Source organism: Littorina saxatilis, linkage group LG1, assembly GCF_037325665.1.
Source record: "Littorina saxatilis isolate snail1 linkage group LG1, US_GU_Lsax_2.0, whole genome shotgun sequence".
Taxonomy (NCBI): Eukaryota; Metazoa; Mollusca; class Gastropoda; order Littorinimorpha; family Littorinidae; genus Littorina; species Littorina saxatilis.
This window is the reverse complement of record NC_090245.1, coordinates 19,584,201-19,606,376: the sequence shown is the minus strand read 5'-3', so window position 1 is coordinate 19,606,376 and position 22,176 is coordinate 19,584,201. Positions and strand designations below refer to the sequence as shown.

General features: G+C 40.1%; 2 protein-coding genes across 2 annotated transcripts; both read left to right on the top strand.

Moving 5' to 3' along the window:
- Positions 1 to 86: 86 nt before the first annotated feature.
- On the top strand, positions 87 to 22,144 carry LOC138964073 (E3 ubiquitin-protein ligase ZNRF2-like). Its single transcript, XM_070335966.1, has 4 exons — positions 87 to 548; positions 3,623 to 3,718; positions 10,640 to 10,745; positions 13,572 to 22,144. Exons 1-4 carry the CDS (start codon positions 230 to 232, stop codon positions 13,627 to 13,629), a joined length of 579 nt encoding a protein of 192 aa, XP_070192067.1. The 5' UTR covers positions 87 to 229; the 3' UTR covers positions 13,630 to 22,144.
- On the top strand, positions 14,230 to 14,727 carry LOC138967611 (putative uncharacterized protein DDB_G0268364). The gene has a single exon (XM_070340248.1). It carries the CDS (start codon positions 14,230 to 14,232, stop codon positions 14,725 to 14,727), a length of 498 nt encoding a protein of 165 aa, XP_070196349.1.
- Positions 22,145 to 22,176: the final 32 nt, after the last annotated feature.

The following is a 22,176-nucleotide window of genomic DNA, read 5'->3' as shown; positions in this document are numbered from 1 at the left end:
AAAGTAATTTTGCTTTAGTTCTGACTATTTGCAATCTTAGCACACCACATGACTTTTCTACGTCACGTTTGTGTTGGTTCCTTGACGCAAACAAGGAAGGCAAGATGGCGGACTCGCTTCAAAGGAAAATAGTAGTGCCATAAATACTGTCATCAAAGAGCGTGACTGACAGAGGAGCCGCGCAGGCGGTAATTTTAAGCTTCCGCAAAAATCCTGCCACAGAAAGACCATGGGCCTGAAGCTGAGTTCGCAAAATCCACCCCGTTTGAGGACTTATTCTGGCAGCAGTCCGGGCCCAAGTGGCGCTGAAGGAATCGCTGTCGCAAGAAATGGAGGATCAGGTGCAAGTAGTGGTGCCAGAGCACGAGCTCGGAGCTTGGGGAGTTTTCAGACTCCCGGACATTCTGCTGCCTTGTCAATCCCGTCAGCTAGTGGTGGTGCTAACCGGAGCAATTCCCCGGACTCTGACTCGAGTACACCAGACGACGGCGGTGTCTTTGGCCGAGCTTTCACACACTCGCTTCCCGTTCATCTATTTGCCTTGCAAGGTATTAGTTCGTTATTTTCTTCGCGTAAATACATTTGTGAGATGTTAAAATACACCAAATGTACAAGAAGTAATGTTGTCGCTGTCATGGTTTCGACTATTTGATAGGTACACGTTGCTGCGGATATTCTATATTGCGTTCAGTCACTCATGGCATGCCATGCGCCACTTGTTTCAACCCGTGTCACGTTTTTCTTTGTTTACATCACAGACGTGAGTGTTACAGCACAGTACCCGTTTTGCACAAACGCATTTCTGGTCACCACCATCTGGTGGTTACTGCCTGACAGAACACAGCTAATGACATATTGTTCAATCAGAGTTTCCTGATTAGAATTAGAAATAAGTATTAGAATACTTTGTTATTTTCTTTTGTGTCCAAAAGTAGGTTACTGGTCACAATTTTGATGAAACAAGGGATAATTTATAGCCTAACAGAGTGACATGGGAGTCAGGATAATTGCCATTCTGTACAAACAGAACAGGACAGTGTTACTGTCGGTGTCAGTTGCAATAAATTTGTTCATTGAATGTAGAACTTGACATTGTGAATAGACCTTTTCAGTATCTGAGCAGCTCTGGCGAGACACGCTTTGTTATGATTTGAACGTCGCGAGAACTTCAAACTTTGGCTTTTGCAGCTCTTGCGAGAATGCTGTACTACCACATGCTTTGCTATGCTCTGAAGTAAACTTGCGAGATTACGAGAGCTTGGAAAACCGATAGGGTCTATTGAGGTCTAACGAATGACGTATCACAACGTGCGCGGTCGTCCTTGGCGGTCAAGAAAGCCGCGGGCGCCGCCGCGATCATTGCACAGACGACACTTCTAGACCGCCAATATTTTTTGTGCGCATCATGTGCTCCACATAAATCGGCCGGAAACGAAGCAATTGGGAAACCTGGATTGTCAGTAGAGCTAGTGTCACTGTCTGCAGTCATTCTCCATGATCTTGCAAAAATGGTAGATCTGCATACATGTGGTTAGTTTAAAGCATTTATGATATTTCCTTTGTCACTGTGTGTGTGTGTGTGTGTGTGTCACTAGTGCAAACAAAGTTTAGTTTTCAAATGTTACAATAGTTAAAAGGAAAATTTGGGCCATGTGCACATTTAATGATTTATTGATTTAAAAAATTACAAATCAACACTTTTTCCAGTCCTTAAAAAAAAATGCATGCAGAGGGTGTGAAGCACAACAATGTCTAACTCTAAATGCACAAACTCTCTTCTATCTAAAGCATGTATGTAATATATAATGTAGCTTTTTAAGGAACTAATAATAGGCGTATACATTATGACTTTTTATCATTATGTACATGTTTTTTTGTTGTAATTTGGTTAAATAGCCGACTTTATTTGACTAGGAAAGCATAAATATTCAATTATTTATGAGCTGACTGCCAGAGCTATATAAATTATGTGCACTTGTAAATTTTAAGCAAAGTATGACTTTCAGTTTCACTAGTTTCACTTTCAGGTTATTTTAACCATTTAAAGTGTTGAACTCTGCTCCGTATGAATTAATGGATTGAGTCATGGATTGGTAATTTTGTGAAGCACCTTTTTGCAGAACATCTTCTGGCAAAAATGTGTCTTGAAATTGAATAATGAGTGTACAAGTTGTAGTACTACAAGAAAAAAATATAAACTGGACAAAAAGAAGAAAAAAAGAGTAGAGACAGTGACAAAAGGTCAGGTGTCATGTCTACTGTCCCGAATGACACACGATTGCTGACATTTCACCATTGCCAAAAGAATAAACAAATAAGAAATAGGTAGAAAATGAATGTGAACACTGACTTTGATTGTTGATCAGTATTTTCTATACCACTAACAAATAATCTACTTACACATAGCTGTTTGGCAAATGTATGTTGCATGGGACACACTGACATGAAAGTGGAAGATGTTTTTCCCTCTAGAGAAACTACATATCAAGTTACACTTTTTGTGCTCTTCCATTCCAGTTGGCAATCAATTGTTAACGCATGTTATTAGAAAAAATAGAACGAAAACAGATTAGATAGAATGAAAAATGTACTGGTGATGTCATTTGGGACATACTGACATGAAAACGTCACCTTTTGTCATTGTCTCAGTAGCTCAAGGATGCATGTAAGTTTGCCATACATTTTGTTGGTGTCCATCTTGCTAATTATTGTCAGCTTGTTTAACCCCAGCTTTTAATTGTTTGCATGCTCATGAACTTTATTCATGCACAACCCCAGCATCTAACTTCTAAGTAAATTATACATCAATCACCCCCCGGGGGTTAGGGGGAAGAATTTACCCGATGCTCCCCAGCATGTCGTAAGAGGCGACTAACGGATTCTGTTTCTCCTTTTACCCTTGTTAAGTGTTTCTTGTATAGAATATAGTCAATTTTTGTAAAGATTTTAGTCAAGCAGTATGTAAGAAATGTTAAGTCCTTTGTACTGGCGAAACTTGCAATCTCCCAGTAAGGTCATATGTACTACGTTGCAAGCCCCTGGAGCAATTTTTTTATTAGTGCTTTTGTGAACAAGAAACAATTAACAAGTGGCTCTATCCCATCTCCCCCCTTTCCCCGTCGTGATATAACCTTGAACGGCTGAAAACGACGTTAAACACCAAATAAAGAAAGAAAGAACATCAATCGATTCAATGTGAATTATTAATAAACATCTTCCTGGGATGGATGCCTGTTGATAGGTTCCAGGCTTTTGGGGGGTTATTTCAGGGGTGGAGCTAACTTTCAGTTTATCATAACATTTGTGAATGTAATACTTTATTATATTATGTGCACACTGCCAGGTAGTGTGATACTGATAGTAATATTTTCATGTATTGTATGGATCTGCTTATTGCTAAATGAAGCTTTCTTCTCACTGAGGTTAAGTCTGAAATGTAATTATGTATAGTCTTAATGATTTTCTTTTCTATCACTTAGTGTCACTGTCAGTGTCAGCTACACATTTGTTTCTAAAAGTAAGACTAAGAGAGTTATAAGCTACTGACTGGGTACCCGACTGAGTAACTGTTTTAAATAAACTTGTGCATGGTCAATAACTCATCAACTTCTCTTTGTACCAGGCATCAAGTGTCCGGTGTGTTCTAAGTCGATACCAGCGGATGATGTTGAGTGTCATCTTGTGATGTGTTTGACCAAGCCCAGAATAAACTACAATGGTAAGAATGTATACTTTTAATATTGTCTTTGCTCTTAGAATTTAGCTGTGTTAGTGTGTACAAAGTGCTCCTGAAATTTGATGTAATTTTGCAAGTTTGTGTACAGTAAAACCTGTCTCTAAAGGACACCCTTGGGGTATGGTAATGGTGTCCCTATTAGACAGGTGTCCTTTCTTCACAGGTGGAGGGGCCGGGGCAATATTTTACAAAGAGCACTGAAAATAGAGAGAGAGAGAGAGAGAGAATTGAGCTACAGTACTCCTCGGATAAGGTGACCCCCCTTGGGACCAAAAAATATCGTGATCTTATCCGAGGGACACGTTAACCGATCCTCGGATAAGATCAATTTCAGTAGAACAAAATTGATCTTATCCGAGGAGATCAGAGTTTAGTTTGAGGCCCCATAAGAGACTTCCCGCCAATTGAAAGTCAATGACGTGATAATGGGCAGATCCGGACTTTATTGTCCATTTCCATAAAACACAAGAAAGGACTTTTTTCTGTCCGCGTAACGCATAGCTCATAAAATAATACTAAAACACAATTCATTATCAAAATTATACATACATCAATCAAAATACATCAATCACAATGCTCTATGACATTTAAATACAAAATTATGAATAAATATTTATTTATTTATTAGTGAGTATTTCTACGCACATACCCTCTCCTATTTGGGGAGGCTCATGGCGTTTACAATATGCCGTGTGAGATGGAAGTTTTTACACATTATATCACGCATTCACATCGGCCAGTAAATCTCAAGCGTGTTAGGCGAGTATATACTTTTCACGGTCTATTATTCCAAGTCACACGGGTATTTGGTGGACATCTATATATATATACGACTAGTGTCTGTCTGTCTGTCTGTGTGTGTGTGTGGTTGTGCGCGATGCACGGCCAAAGTTCTCGATGGATCTGCTTCAAATTTGGTGGGCATATTCAGGTACACCCGGGACAGGACACAACCTGGTCGATATTTCAACACGTGCTCTCAGCGCGCAGCGCTGAACCGATTTTGGTTCCACCTCAGCTACCCGGGCCCCCATACCGACACACCAAAGCCAAAGTTCTCGGTGGATCTTTTTCAAATTTGGACACCGTATTCAGCTACATCCCGGACACAATATCATCGATGAGATATTTCAACACGTGCTCTCAGCGCGCAGCGCTGAACCGATTTTGGTTTTTCTGTTCATTTCACCATTCCCAGTAACTCTTCCTTATCTTCTCCATGTTTTCAGCGTTTACCTCCCTTCCTTCGTATGGTGCACTATAGTATGAGGGGGCATCTTCGGATATTCCCGGCGTTCTGTTACTATTTTTAGAAGGTCACCGCAGTGTCCAGAACGTAAATTGGACCCGTAAATTATCCTCACTGTAAAAGTGCAAAGGTCGAATCAATTTATAGTCACGCGAAAAATACACTGTCATCTATCTCTCTATATATACGGCTTCTCTGTGTTTGTGTGTGTGTGTGTGTGTGTGTCTCTCTCTCTATGTGGGCAACACCTGTGGATTGTTCAGTTCTGTTTGTGATGTGGTCTGGCGACTTTTGTGTATTTGTATGTACTGGCCTTCCTTTGAGAAGCCATAACAGTTCAAAAGGGCTTAGAGATAAGCTCTAAATTGCTCAATCCTGTTTGAGTGGAGTTCGCCTCCAAAGGTGATTAACACGGTTACATTCGTCGACAAGGATGGGACTCGATATGGTAAGGAATGGCATTATGGCCACTGAATCATTTTCGTACTGTTCCCATTCCACGAATCTGGGAGGGACCTAAGCTTGGCGGGTCCATTGTTCGGACCCGGCGAAGCCGGCGTTCGGCTCTAAGTACTTCTTCCCGGCGAAGCCGGCTACCCGGCGAAGCGGGTATTCATCTAGTTTTTATATATGTCTATACAATTTTGCCAGGAAAGACCCTTTTGTCAATCGTGGGATCTTTAACGTGCACACCCCAATGTAGTGTACACGGGACCTCGGTTTTTCGTCTCATCCGAAAGACTAGCACTTGAACCCACCACCTAGGTTAGGAAAGGGGGGAGAAAATAGCGGCCCGACCCAGGGTCGAACACGCAACCTCTCGATTCCGAGCGCAAGTGCGTTACCACTCGGCCACCCACTCACAGGCGCTCTTATATACATAGAGCACCCACTAGACAATTGCATTTTGCACACACACACAGCAAAGACCCCTATAATTATTTACCCATGCCTCATTTTTGGACACCCCCCCCCCCCCTCTATTATACTTGATCCAGGCCTGAGTGTGTGTGTGTGTGTGTGTGTGTGTGTGTTGTGTATGTGTGTGTGTTGTGTGTGTGTGTGTGTGTGTGTGTGAATGTGTGTTTGGGTGTGCTAAAGAACCGTATCATCTCCCCACCCTCTTTCTTTCGCTCTTATTCTCTCTCTCTCTCTCTCTCTCTCTCTCTCTCTCTCTCTCTCTCTCTCTCTCTCTCTCTCTCTCCACCTGTGACATAATAATAACAATAACAGCACTTTATTGTCAATTAAAATATTACATAAAAATGGAAAATTTTCCTGATGCCGTGATGGACGCCACGCTGTTTGTCGAATGACAAAGCCGACAGCTCGTAGACAACAATGTGCACGCAGCGAGAGACAAAACCATCTAAGTGTTTTGCTTGCTGTTGCACTTTGCTTGCTGATGTATCTGGGGACAATGGTAAACGAGAGAAGAATGGAGGCTGTTGGGTTGATAATTAGCTTTTGGGAAACAGCAGGCTATATAATCACAGACCCATTAACAACAACTCAAAATGTAGTGGTGTGTGACTGAACAAACGTTTCATATTTGTTTCCATTTGCACGGATCGATGTATTTACACATGTTGTCAACAAATTGACATAAGCATCCTTTAAAAAGAAAGAAAGTGTACAGTGGGAAAGTAAATTGGTGGACGAATTCTATGGAGCAGCAGAACCAGAACTTCAACTCTCAACACCCAATAAGAAAGATAATGTATGCTCTCATAAGAAGAGTCACCTCCTTTACATGGATACAAAGCAAGAGTTACCTCCCTTGGGTTCTGGAACATTCCGGTAGTTTCGCCGGAGTGCAGTTGTTTTCGTTCATTCATTCTTCTGATAAGGGAAATTAAGAAACTATAATGTCATATATACAATATATAAATACAATATATAAATACTTATGCACACACGGCAGGGCGAAGTGTCTGCAGTTTAGTAGTACTGCTATTGTCACGTAGCGCTATCGACACGTAGCGCCGTATTGACACGTAGCGCTACAGTACGTTGGTTTTTCCCAAAATAGTGATATCGACATGTAGTGCTATTGAGACGTAGAGATAATGGCACGTGTGAATTGTGTCAATAGCACTACGTGACGATAGCACCACTGTTTTCGGCAATTTGTGTCGATAGCACTCCAGAAAATAGCGCACACTATCGATACGTAGCACACATGACACGTAGCGCTAGCGGGACTCACCGGCTAATGACGTCATTTTAAGTGGAACAAACATGTACATAAATGCCTTCCCTTTCGAATGATTTACAGTTATAGAATTTTTGTCAAGCCGTTTAATTTTTATGTCCGTTTTATGAACCCAACCCTCTAAACGAGAATAGTAACGCCAATGAAGGAAAACATACACACAAACCAACGTTTTTCTCACCGGTGGTTTGGAATATATAGCTCCACAACTTTAGATTTAGTGTTGTGGTGTTAAAATCTATCAGAAAAATGTGTTTGCTAACGTGACGCCAAAAAGTAACCAAAACGGTCCTTAGCCGACTGACTATATATTATACGTCCGGGGGTGCAAGGTATCAGTGTGAGGATCACCTTAGATACAGGCTTATAACTCAAAAAGTGTTCGCTCTTTTCTAAAACGGATTTCACAACTGGATAGAGTTTCAAAATCTCTTTTAGAAAATGTAAAAATATTAAAAATTATGCAAAGGTGACATGCGACTCATTCCGAGGTGGAGGGTCACATATACAATCATGTCGAAAAAAAAACCTCTGTCAAGGCCACAGGAGCTTGTATCCAACCACCGGTCGATAATTATTTACTCCTTATTCCATTTATTTACTCCTTATTCCATACAATCTACTACTACTATTTACTACTTATTATTATTTATTTACTAATAAATAGTAGTAGTAAGGGTAAGCATGCATCACTGAGTAAATAATACGCATCCAGGAGTAAATAATTATCGACCGGTGGTTGGATACAAGCTCCTGTGGTCAAGGCCGCAAAATTGGGAGATTTTTTTCCGTTTCAGTTTCACTTGATCTTAAGCGGTGGTCTTCTGCATTTAGAGACCAGAACGGGGGTCACCTAAAAAGAGGTGTTCCCGTATCCGAGGTCACGCTAAGCGAGGTTTTCTTAGTCATACAAAGAAGGCTTTAGGTCGGGACCAACACCCTGATTGATGTTATCAGACGTGTGACCTTAAACGGTAGTGACGTTAACCGGGGAGTACTGTATTGAATACATACAGTAGAACCCCATGTTTACGACTTTGGAAAAACCTTGAAAATTAGGTCGTAAAAAGGGGGGGGGGGTCTTAAAAGGGGGGTTTGAGTTTTTGGCCGGTCGGTCATGAATTTGGTTGCCGTGTATCTACTGTCATGTTTACACACAAACACACAGTTGCAGTTTACTGTCATATCAAAACACACACACACACACACACACACACACACACACACACACACACACACACACAAACACATTACAGCAGAACAACTTGAACTCAAATTTCAAAGAAAATGTACTCATGGCGTAATACTCGCTCCCTGCTGAGTGAAGCACATTTGACATTGTGGCGCAACCAGTAAAATCCGAATGTCCTAACTCGATAGAAAGCATAACGACTTTTCTCCCGAATCATCTTTCCGCTCATATGAATGATTCGTCGCCTTGCATCGCTAAACTTGACCACGATCGTTGAGGTCTTAGTACAGGCTCCTCTCTTTGCGTACTTTCGCTTCGCTATCCTTCTCACCATCTAGATAACACCGAGTCATTATCCTTGACGACACACAGGATTTTCGTATTCCCGACTCCCAAGGAAGTCGCCGCGGATTGCCCCTTCGCTCGATTAGCGATTACTTTATTAGCTCTCTACTCAAGAGTCGGCGCTTTTCTTTTTCTTTCGCGAATCTTCGTTTGTCAACAAGACAGTCGTCGTGACAAGATAGCGTGCAGAAAAAAACCCGGATGTATCAGGATCTCGCGCGCGCGAGATTTCATTTTTATTTCTTCTCGCGATAGTTGGAGGAGCGAGAGCCGCCATGTTGTGTTTTCGTCTGCTCGAAATATGCGCAAAAGTCGTAAATCATCCCAAAAAGCTCGGTCGTAAGTCGCGTTTTGGGTCATTATCCTTGACGATACACAGGATTTGCGTCTTCCCGACTCCTAAGGAAGTCGCCGCAGATTCTATCGTGCGCGAGATTTAATTTTTTTTTCGTCTCGCGATAGTTCGAGGAGCAAGAGCCGCCATGTATTGTTTTCGTCTTTTCGAAGTTGCGTTTTCATGTACGTAGTGTCCGTTTGTGACAGTGTTTTCACTTCCTACGGTCCGAAAAATCGTGTCCGCGTCCGTAAGTGGCAGGTGTCCGTCCGTTAAAGGTTAGTCATTGTTGAAATCGTGTTCGTTCCATGATAAACTGTCCGTATGTAGCAGGTGGCCGTTACAACAAGGGTCCGCTAGACTCAGGTTTTACTGTACTTTTCTTCACAATTGAAATGGTTTGTATATATATATATTTAAGTAAATGGACAAGCGGAACATACTTTGTACTTATTTTGTAGAGTTGCAGGTTTCTATTTTTTGCCCCTCCCCTAACCATCCCAACCCCCATTCCCTCCCAAACCTCCTCCAGTTCATTTAGGCATGAACACTATCCTGCTCCTCAAAGAGTAAGACGGGTACTGGGTAATCCTAATTTACTAGGTTTTGCTGTCACTTCTTTAACCTTCACCGTGCTTCGTGGGTCGTGGACAACCGAGAGCCTCAAAAAATCGTATTTATCTCTGAAACTTTTTGGAGTTTTTAATTGAGACTTCATGTAATCTCATATCACCATACGACCTTCCCATTGCCCAACTTTTGAAAGATTATCTTTCTAAACAAACAAATAAACGATGACGTAATTTGAACTACACAGTCTGGATGATGTGGGTCGTCCACGACCCATTTGGAAATACATAAGGAATTTTACATTGTTTATCCTTATTCGGATGGTGTGGGTCGTGTACGACCCATACTCTGCAAAGAGGCGGCAAAATGTTTATCCCTATTTGGATGGCGTGGGTCGTGTACGACCCATACTTTTTACGTTGAATCCTTCTTTGGAAAGTATGGGTCATACACGACCCACATCATCCGGACTGTGTAGTCCAAAGCGTGATCCGGTGAAGGTTGAAGGTTATGAATATGACTGCTCAAGCACAACGCATACATTTTTTTCTCAGTGTAATGGTTTCGCGATTTTATTTTATTTCAGGAGCAAGTGGACACTAGCAGTAGAGAATGTTTCACAGGTACAGAACGCACAAAACGAATCATGTGGGAGGGAAGAATAGAGATGTAAGAACATCGTAATTACTACTTTGGTGAAAACAAAAAGTATGTTGGATTAGCGCACTATGGTCAAAAAAAGTATGGTCCGTATGTCTTTTGTATGAAAAAAAAAATATGAATTTAAATTTATTTATTTATTTTAATTTTATTGCAGTTGTGCACACTGCATTTCCTGTGGGTATGGATTCGAGCACTAACTGCCCCATTGTCTTTGAACCTTGGAATATTTTTCAGGGTTACCATAATCCAGCAGATTTTTGTGTGTGACCTAACTCATTTGTGAAGTGCAGTAGGTCATCAAAATGAAACGTGTCAACTTAATGTGTCATGTGCAGAGGATGTGCTGGCGGATGACAAAGGGGAGTGTGTGATCTGCTTTGATGAGCTGGTCCAAGGGGATACCATCGCACGCCTCCCCTGCCTCTGTGTCTACCACAAAGGGTTAGTGTTTTGTTTCAAACACAGCATTTCTTTATGTCCTTAGCTTAAGCATTAAAGTTTCCTGCTCATCTACTCCTGTGATTGTGCGTGTGGTTGCCAGTACAGTGGAACCCCCTTTTAAAACCTCTGTAAATCAGAGAACATCAGGTCTTGGAAAGGAGGGAGTCTTAAGAATTGGGAGGGGGGGGGGGATGGAGGATTAAATTTGCAAAGATTATGTACATAGATTTGGTAACATCAAGAGTCGTAAAGGTGAGATAGTCTTAAATCGGATGGTCTTAAAAAAGGGGTTCCACTGCACATGCTTGGATGTGTAGGAGTTTAACGATCAATGAATTTACTACGTTGCAAGCCCCTGGAGCTTTTTTTTGATTAGTGCTTTTGTGAGCAAGAAACAATTAACAAGTGGCTCTATCCCATCCCCCCCCCCCCCCCCCCCCCCCCCCCTTTCCCCGTCGCGATATAACCTTGAACGGTTGAAAACGACGTTAAACACCAAATAAAGAAAGAAAGAAAGATCAATGAATTGAGTGTTGGTAATACTCCGGATGTGACCCACATCCCAAGCTTTAAAAGTCTTTTTTCTTCATCCCTGTTTTTTTTCTACGGTTCTGTTAGTTCCAAGGGGTGCAGACTTCTTATAGTTTCCCTAAATGGAAGTAAATACAGTCAAACACGCTTAAGCCGAACTCGCCCGGGGAATGAAAAATCGTTTCGCTTATCCGAGTTTGTGCATATCCGAGTTCGGATAAGCCAAACCTTTCCCGAGAAATTACCCTCCAGTTCGGCTTAAGCGAGTTTTTTTCAGGATAAGTTGTACATTCACTTGGGCGGGGATGTGGCTCAGTCGGTAGCGCGCTGGATTTGTATCCAGTTGGCCGCTGTCAGCGTGAGTTCGTCCCCACGTTCGGCGAGAGATTTATTTCTCAGAGTCAACTTTGTGTGCAGACGCTCCTCGGTGTCTGAACACCCCCGTGTGTACACGCAAGCACAAGACCAAGTGCGCACGAAAAAAGATCCTGTAATCCATGTCAGAGTTCGGTGGGTTATAGAAACACAAAAATACCCAGCATGCTTCCTCCGAAAACGGCGTATGGCTGCCTAAATGGCGGGATAAAAAAACGGTCATACACGTAAAATTCCACTCGTGCAAAAAACACGGGTGTACATGGGAGTTTCAGCCCACGAACGCAGAAGAAGAAGAAGAAGTACATTCACTTGGACTCTCTCTCTCTCTCTCTCTCTCTCTCTCTCTCTCTCTCTCTCTCTGCGTGGTGTGTGTGTGTGTTTAAATGAATAAGATCAAAACAGTGACACGTTACAAGTGCTTTCTTCAGTGGGGCTTTATTAATACCTCAAAGCCAACTGTAAAAATAAATGGTGAAAACAGTGACACATCTCAGAAACAAAACCAAAGATTCCACAAGCAACTACGCTTTTGTTAAAAGGATTCCAAGTAAATCATAATAAATGTAATGTTTAATGAAACCCTCTCTATTAAAGAAAGAAAAGAAACAAAATTAGACAATTTGTCTCTGTGGTCATAAATCAAGATCAAATCTCCGTAAACATAGATTGTAGGCAAATGTTTTGTTTCGCTGCATGTTTATTGTGGTTTGATCTTCACTACTCGCTCAAAATGAGCACACACATTCCTCAGGTAGATTTGCTTTTCACAAAAATCTCTTCCTTCGATTAGAAAAAGAGGTTTGTAAATTGTATGAGAGCCACTCGTTTTTGAACACTGAAACAGTTGTTTGAAACATGCTGGCAGCTGCAAGGTTTTCAACGTCGGACCCCCAAGAATTAGGTCTGAAAGTGTTGGCAAGAAGATGATTGCGGCACACGTCATCAGTTTCCCCGCATACTCAAAAACAGGTGACGTGTTCGTTTCCGTAGGATAATTATAGCCGTGACGAAATATGTTTATCTTCCTAACCTGTTTTTCAAGCAAAAATTTTAAAAAAATGTCTCTCCGACAGTGTTTAGAGTTTGGCTTATCTGTCAAAATCACGTTTGAGATGTCCGTGTTTGAGTTAGCTATTTTTTGACAGAGTTTGGCTTATCCGAATTAGAAATTGTCTTACAAAGAGGGGGGTCTGGCGGGGAATTGGTTTTGGTTTCTGATATCCGAGTTTTTTGCTTAAGCGTGTTTCGTTTAGGCGAGTGCGGCTGAAGTACATATTTTGGCTTTGATACAGTTGGCAGAGAAGGTTGAAAAAAAACCTGAGGATGTTTTAAGGCCAGAGATGGCTCTGAATTTAATTTTTGTTTCTTTGATGAGCTTTGCAAGTTCAAGGTTGTTGATAAAAATCACCAGAAAAGGTGTTTGTGTTCTTAAAAGTGATACACATTTGAATGAATTGAGTCAAAATGGATGTTATTTGCGACTCTTTTTGATAAAACATGTAGTTCTGGGGACAGATTTCATCTTCCCGAAAAATAGAGATAGAACTTTGCAGTATTATTTATTTTACTCTAAAAAGGTCCCTAGCTGCAACAACAGAGCAACTTCTTCAAGGTAGACAGTTTTAAATCCCAGTCTTACGTTCCACGGTCAAGCTCATTACTAGTACAAATGTACATAGATTGAAAGTTACCATCAACACTGAACTTAGCATTTTTAATTCCCTGTTTTCTTTTTCTTGAATGAATTTATGTAACCTTACATAAAGAAAGAATCATTTCATCTGTTGTTGTTTTAGCTGTTGTTGTTGATGATGGTAAAAATAAATGTTTATTTCTTGTGTGTTCACAGATGTATTAACAAGTGCTGTTGTTGTTGATGATGGTAAAAATGAAGTTTGATTTCATTTGTGTTCACAGATGTATTGACAAGTGGTTTGAGAAGAACCGATCATGTCCAGAACATCCTGCAGATTGACACCGGCACTGCGTTCATGACCTGGGTCATGTGACACATCATGTGATTTCTTACTTAGCCCGCCATGGGAGTACAGTGTGCGTGTGCATGTTTTACGTGTGCGTTCTTTCTTGTGATCGTCAGCGGGGGAATTCTGCCTGGAATTCTACTTTCATGCGAGGATTCGCCTGCAGTGCAATTTGAAACGTTAAAGTATGATTTCGTCGACAAAATGAAGATGAAGAAGAAAACACAACAAACACGTGTGTCGACCACAAGTCTGATTTGTGGCTTTCACAATTAAGTGTTATTATTATTCCTTTCATTGCTTTTGCTGTTTATTTTTAATGCAAAAATGCTGCGATGTGTGTCTCTGATCTGCAAGTGCAACAAATTGGTTTTTGTTTTGTTTTGTTTTGAATTTGATTGATTACACACTGACCATAACCTACACCCATGAGTGAAGGATGCCATCTGGAGCAGAAAGAGGACCAGCTTGATTCCAGTCAGGATTCCAACACGTCAGAAAGATGAGAGAGGGTGCCATAAAGAATGTGAACCAACAAGAGTGTGTGATGTATCGAGGCTATGAAACAACAAGAGAGTGTTGACATCCACGATATGAAACAACAAGAGCGCGTGGACATCCACGATATGAAACAACAAGAGAGCGTGGACATCCATGATATGAAACAACAAGAGAGTGTTGACATCCACGATATGAAACAACAAGAGAGCGTGGACATCCATGATATGAAACAACAAGAGAGTGTTGACATCCACGATATGAAACAACAAGAGAGCGTGGACATCCACGATATGAAACAACAAGAGAGCGTGGACATCCACGATATGAAACAACAAGAGAGCATGGACATCCACGATATGAGACAACAAGAGAGCGTGGACATCCGTGATATGAAACAACAAGAGAGCATGGACATCCACGATATGAGACAACAAGAGAGCGTGGACATCCGTGATATGAAACAACAAGAGAGTGTTGACATCCACGATATGAGACAACAAGAGAGCATGGACATCCACGATATGAAACAACAAGAGAGCATGGACATCCATGATATGAAACAACAAGTGAGAGTGGTGTTCAGGATATGAAGCATCAAAAGTGAAAAGAGAGCGAGTAATAACGGTTCAGTGCAAGAATGTGTTCAGAACTGTGCTTGGAGGTCTTTCCTTGTGGTCGGTTTCAACTAGGTATTAGGGAGCGAGTTGTTTGGACAGTGAAACATAATAATTTGAGAATCAATTACATGGATCTGGTCCCAGTTTTTCCCTCCCTGGACCACCATTTTGTGAGGCGAACATGTTGGTTTTTCTATGGAATTGGAAAGAAAAAGCAAAGCAACAGACATTTGATTGTCTTGCTGTCAGCAAGCAGCAGTGTTGACAAGTTGAAACGTACAAACTCCCTGGCAGTTACGACAGCAACAAAGTTGCATGGTTCTCTGCAAGGTGATTTCTTTCATAAAGAAGTCGTGGACTTTCGAGATGGGCTGAGTTGGTTTTGTTCTGTCTCAGAATAAAATTGAAACTCTTTGTGCTGCTGAGACAGGATGTGATGTGATTGCCTTTTTTGTGTCTTTTTTTTTGTGGGGTTGGTTCAGAATCACAAAGTATTTAAGTCTGTGTACAATTATATAATATTTGTATATTTAAAGTTGTGTATGTGTGAAAGAAACCACTCTCACCTTTTTGCTTCACCAAGAAAGCACTTGGTCGTTCTGAAGGAGGTGTCTTCAGTTCTGAAATATCATTCATGAATGAAAAACAAGAATGCAAACATCGATCTGTGCACAAGGAAACAGTTATGTCCCATGAACTCTCAGCTAAGTGTATATGTGCTGTGAAACTTATTCAGTGATTTGTACATTCTGCTTCATGAACAGTCCATTACTTGATATTGCATTTCGTTTATGTTCCATGTTTGTGTGTGTCGGCTAGAGAAATGAGAGAAAGAAATGGGTAAAGAACGCAAAAGATTTGTACCCGTGTGCCATATTTGCACGTTGGATTGTACTGGGTTTTAAAAAAGGTTTTTGTAACTGAAAATCTACCCTCTGCATGTTGGGGGGGGGGGGGGGGATGAATGAGAAATGTGTCCGTGTTTGTTTTTATCCTCTTCTCATTATGTCCTTTCCTCATGCCTTGAAAAAGCTTTATTCAATACATTTCAAGAGATAGTGTGACATTTTTGGACAGAGAGCAAAGGTTGAGATAGAAAATGTTGACACTTAATTAGGTCCCACATCTTCCATATGGTAAATAAAAACCTTGCTAAAAAAGGGAACATTTCAAAACTAACAACGGCAATGTGCCACAAGATCTCACACATTTGTTGACTACTAGTACTATCAGGAGATGCCTGGCCTTACGCCGTAATTTCTTCTGAGTATATTTTATACCATATAACGATATTGCTTTTCCCACGCCAGGGGGGTAGTCACCGGATAATTAGTACATTATTACATAGTCCACATTTCGTTTTCTGAGTGGCTGATTTGATAGTCATGCCTGGCTTATAATATATATTTATTCAGATCAATAATGTTTGCTCATTCTGTTCAACCAACATACTGATTCTGATAACTTGTGTTGATAACTGATTCTATATGTATACATGTGTGTGGGTGTTTATAATTGTGTGTGTGTGTGTGTGTGTGTGTGTGTGTGTGTGTGTGGGTGTGTGTGTGAGAGAGAGAGAGAGAGAGAGAGAGAGAGAGAGAGAGAGAGTTACTGTCTTGATGAGTTATTGTATTTAACTAATAAGTTTGCACATGCTTGCATTTGCACAGGTACATCCTTGTTTGCATGTGTGTGTATATATATAATCTATCTATTATTTTGAAAGCAGATTAAAAAAAAATGCTTGAAATGGACTGTCTAAAAGAATGTTCACTTTTGAATGTTTTGTATGTCCAGCACAGGGAAAGAAAAGGGAATCTTCATCATGTGTTCACTTTGTATGATGTATCGGAGCAGGACATTACACATTCATACACTTGTTTCCCTTTTTTTTTGGTAAGGATTTGCTTGGAATGTCATTGGTTTTACTCTGAAGTAAGACCAAAACATGACTTTTAGGCTCATTTCACACGGATGTAAATTGGCCCCAAAAATGATAACTATGTTGCTCGGATATTTTCTCATAACCAGGCCTGCATTATTTTCTTTAGAGTCCCCAAACAACTCAGTTTAGTTTCCAGCTTGGAAATTCAGCTGATCAACTCAAATAAAAATAAATAACAAGTCGCGTAAGGCGAAAATACAATATTTAGTCAAGTAGCTGTCGAACTCACAGAATGAAACTGAACGCAATGCCATTTTTCAGCAAGACCGTATACTCGTAGCATTGTCAGTCTACCGCTCATGGCAAAGGCAGTGAAATTGACAAGAAGAGCGGGGTAGTAGTTGCGCTAAGAAGGATAGCACGCTTTTCTGTACCTCTCTTTGTTTTAACTTTCTGAGCGTGTTTTTAATCCAAACATATCATATCTATATGTTTTTGGAATCAGGAACCGACAAGGAATAAGATGAAAGTGTTTTTAAATTGATTTGGACAATTTAATTTTGATAATAATTTTTATATATTTAATTTTCAGAGCTTGTTTTTAATCCGAATATAACATATTTATATGTTTTTGGAATCAGCAAATGATGGAAAATAAGATAAACGTAAATTTGGATCGTTTTATAAATTTGTATTTTTTTTTACAATTTTCCGATTTTTAATGACCAAAGTCATTAATTAATTTTTAAGCCACCAAGCTGAAATGCAATACCGAAGTCCGGGCTTCGTCGAAGATTACTTGACCAAAATTTCAACCAATTTGGTTGAAAAATGAGGGCGTGACAGTGCCGCCTCAACTTTCACGAAAAGCCGGATATGACGTCATCAAAGACATTTATCAAAAAAATGAAAAAAACGTATGGGGATTTCATACCCAGGAACTCTCATGTCAAATTTCATAAAGATCGGTCCAGTAGTTTAGTCTGAATCGCTCTACACACACACACAGACACACACACGCACACACGCACATACACCACGACCCTCGTTTCGATTCCCCCTCGATGTTAAAATATTTAGTCAAAACTTGACTAAATATAAAAATGAGAAATAAGTAGTTTTATTTATTTCACTGATATTACTTTGTTACATTCAAAATCTTTTAGTAATGTGAATAACAGGATTGTTTCCAAAAGGAAGAAAAGGCTAACACTGACATTCACTCTTATAGAAGATGTTTTGTTTTTGTATGATTGGATTCTTTGGGCTCACATGATGCTTACAAGTTTTTTCTTTCTTCTAGTTCTATTTTGTTTACAATGAGGGACAATGATACAGTATTGCTTTCATAGATTTTGATATCTCATCTCTCTCTCTCTCTCTTTTATCCCTCTTTCTTTCGTGAATTATTTACTTTCCCTTTTCTCCCTCGCAATAGGGGTTGCAACTTCAAATTTGTAGAACATTCAATTCATTGGGCATAGGTATGGTTCTTTGCAAAATGTGATGCCAGTATATCATAATATGTGCAGTAATAAGAAAGTTTACCTCAGCTCAGCTTATCAGAGTGTATTGGTCATGAATTTCATATTATAGCGATTAATGTTTGTGTGTGTGTTAGCATGAAAAGAATCCGAGAACTTACATTTTGCTTGGAACCGAAGTTTAACTGTAGATTATAAGGATTGCCTATACGTTATTGATATATATTAGAATTTACTCTTCTAAATCGCTTAGAATTTCTGTAGAAAATTCAGCAGGTCTTTGCAGATTCATGCATTCATCATCATTTCATTTATGCCTTTGACCCCGTCCGGGGCATAGGCCGCCAACAAGAGCTCGCCAGGCACTCCGATCCTGGGCCAATCTCTCCAGTTGTGCAGATTCATGCAGTAGTAGACAATTTAGGAGACAAAAAAATACTAGACCCGACTCTTTTGCTCTTACCTACCCCCCCCCACCCCACCCCCAAATTACCCCACGGCATAGGCAGACATTTCATATATCATACAATGGGTAATGTGTACACAGAAGAAAGAAGTGCTGGCTCTTTTTTTTTTTTTTTTTTTTTTGGGGGGGGGAGGGGGGAGTTATAGTCACAGTGTTTAGCTTCAGCCTGTGGATGTGTTTGCTTGAAATTGTGAATTGTTTGCTTGAAATTGTGAATAACAGTACATGTGTTATCATGTGTGAAAAAAATGAGATCATGTACAATGATATTAAAGCAAGTTGTTGGCTTTATGAGAGCAAAAGACTTAAGAAGTTTATGGGAAAGAAAGAGTGAGAGGGTTTGAGTGTGTGACGGATTATGTCAGTCATGTTGATTGTGCTTGTAATTTGTTATATATATATATATATAACACAGATATCCCCTTGGGGTTGTCAGATGAGGGTAGTCTCCCATGCCAACAGAAGCTACCATTCAGAGAGTGGTTTGCTTCTTAGTTGGATACCATGGGTTGACAACTCTCGCCATCAGTACCACCTGACCACTGATGAGACACAATAGTGTCGAAACACATGTCTGGTCTAGGTACAAAAACAATGGTCCTCCTCAGGACTAGATTTCCTTGTGATACGTCCCCCACAAAGGGACTTTGCATTGTAAATCTCGGTCCCTCTGATGCTCCCAATAGGCTGTCTGTGAAGGGATACTTTTTTCTCTCTCTTACTCTGCTAAGAGATTTTAACAAATCTCGGAAGAAAGTCTCTGCTGACTTTCAATTGTTTCTTTCACAATTTCTGATGTTTTATATATATATATATTTGTAGAAGCTGCCACCGTGATTTCATTTTGATATTGTCAGGATCTGACATCATTGCTTCTAATTTGGTCCCTGGTTGCTAGCATACACAGACTGTTTTGGTTACTGTCTCTTTTCATTTGCACCCACCCCCCCCCCCCCCCCCCCCCCTACCAATTTCTTAAAAAGATTACTTTTCTGCGGGGAACTTTTTCAGGAAAAACTGACATGCTACTTCAACAACATGCTACTTGTTACAGTAGTAAATAAATTAATAATAATAAAAAAAATTCTTCTGGTCTTGTTAACACTGGTACTTTTACTGTTTTCGATTCATAAATATTATCTTGGTTTAAATGTGAAAGAGTTACAGTATGAAACAAACAAAAAGAAAAGGAAATGTTATATTATTTATTGTTTTTCTGAGTCGTTACACCATACTTTGCACTGTAGTTGATTACTCTTTTTCAGATGTGATGAGGTAATTGCAAACGTCAAGGCTGTACTATTGAAAGAAACAAATCTAAGTTCTAACCATCATTCAGCAAGTTCTGTGTTTGGGATGTTTACATCTCATTTCCCTAATTAGAGACACATGCAGTGATTTTGTCATTTTGCTATCTATGGTTTTCTAGTTGTTTTAACGCTCAGAAAATGAAGAGCGGGTTTTCACTTTAGTCAGAATGCTGGTCTTTCTGGTGCTCAGTGTTAAAAAGGCAATGTTACTATATGGAATAACACCCCCCGCGGGTTAGGGGGAAGAATTTACCCGATGCTCCCCAGCATGTCGTAAGAGACGACTAACGGATTCTGTTTCTCCTTTTACCCTTGTTAAGTGGTTCTTGTATAGAATATACCCGGTAGTCAATTTTTGTAAAGATTTTAGTCAAGCAGTATGTAAGAAATGTTAAGTCCTTTGTACTGGAAACTTGCATTCTCCCAGTAAGGTAATATATTGTACTACGTTGCAAGCCCCTAGAGCAAATTTTTGATTAGTGCTTTTGTGAACAAGAAACAATTGACAAGTGGCTCTATCCCATCTCCCCCCTTTCCCCGTCGCGTTATAACCTTCGTGGTTGAAAACGACGTTAAACACCAAATAAAGAAAGATACGGAATAACTGAATGAAGAAAATATTTCCGGATAGATTTTCTCATTTTCAAAGCATTCACGGGATAATTATCATGTCGAAACACGGGGAAAAGTCAAGTCAACTTGGCCTCAAATCTTCTTTTTTTATTGATCGTAAACAGTCTTCACTTTCAGTGAAACAGCCTTCACTTCCACTGCTGCTATAGTGTTGATGATTGCGGTTCCTGCATGTTTGTTCCCACCTTTTGGATACCTAACTTCATCGTTCACCTGTTAAGAAAGTCTCACCCTTTGCCACCTGAACCCACCCACTGTACTGTCCAGTCACCGCCCTTGTCATTTTTCAACCCACAATGTTGATCACCACGCCTCTGCCTCCAGTCAAACTCCTCTAATATTAATTGTTCTCTTTCGTTGACCTAATTTAAAGAAACACTGATCTTGGCTTTATTTAATTCTGTTTTTAGTAAGGCACAGGTGGTTGATTATTTTTTGAGTCACTTGAGAAAAAGTGACTCTATGTAATCGGTCAGTGTTAGTCTGTCCGTCCGGCCGTCCGTAGACACCACCTTAACGTTGGACTTTTCTCGGAAACTATCAAAGCGATCGGGCTCATATTTTGTTTAGTCGTGACCTCCAATGACCTCTACACTTTAACGATGGTTTCGTTGACCTTTGACCTTTTTCAAGGTCACAGGTCAGCGTCAAAGGAAAAATTAGACATTTTATATCTTTGACAAAGTTCATCGGATGTGATTGAAACTTTGTAGGATTATTCTTTACATCAAAGTATTTACATCTGTAGCCTTTTACGAACGTTATCAGAAAAACAAGGGAGATAACTAGCCTTTTCTGTTCGGCAACACACAACTTAACGTTGGGCTTTTCTCGGAAACTATAAAAGTGACCGGGCTCAAATTTTATGTGAACGTGACTCATTGTGTTGTGAATAGCAATTTCTTCCTGTCCATCTGATGCCTCATATAATATTCAGAACTGCGAAAGTGACTCGATCGAGCGTTTGCTCTTCTTGTTATTACTAATATTTGTTCCTCAGTTCAAAAGTCAAATGCAAGGAAAACATGTTTTAATGAAAACAAAGGCAGACTTGACAGAGGGAAGGCAAGAAACTTGCTGGATATATACTTATGTAGTTAAAGGTTTTGCATGTGATGTGTAGTAAGCATGTGCTACCCCAATGGACACACACACTCTCTCTCTATCTCTCGTTCTCCCCCCCCCCCCCCCCCCCCTCCTTTCTCTGTGGCACGCTTACTGGGCCATGGGGTATGCAAGACAAACATTATTTCTAGCTTGGACACAAGGGTTTGCTCGCATTTTCTTCATGTATGCTGCCCAGTAAACGAGCCATAAACTCTTACAAAGATTAATTCTATTTTAATTTCTTATTGTTGACAGATTCTCTTTAAAAAAAATTACAGATTTTGACAAAATGAAGGAGCAAAGAAGAATATATATGAGAGACTTTTCAAACCCGTGCACAAGCCATCATTTCCATTGTGTGTGGGGGTCGAAAGGAGCATTTAATATAACAGTTTGATATAATTTTGAGAATGATATGTTGCAGTGTCCAGTGTATGTATACATGTCTGGTTTGCCAGCTATTCATGTGTAATATTTTATTTTTGAATAAATGCAAAACACAGTTCGTGTGTGTGTGTGTGTGTGTGTGTGTGTGTG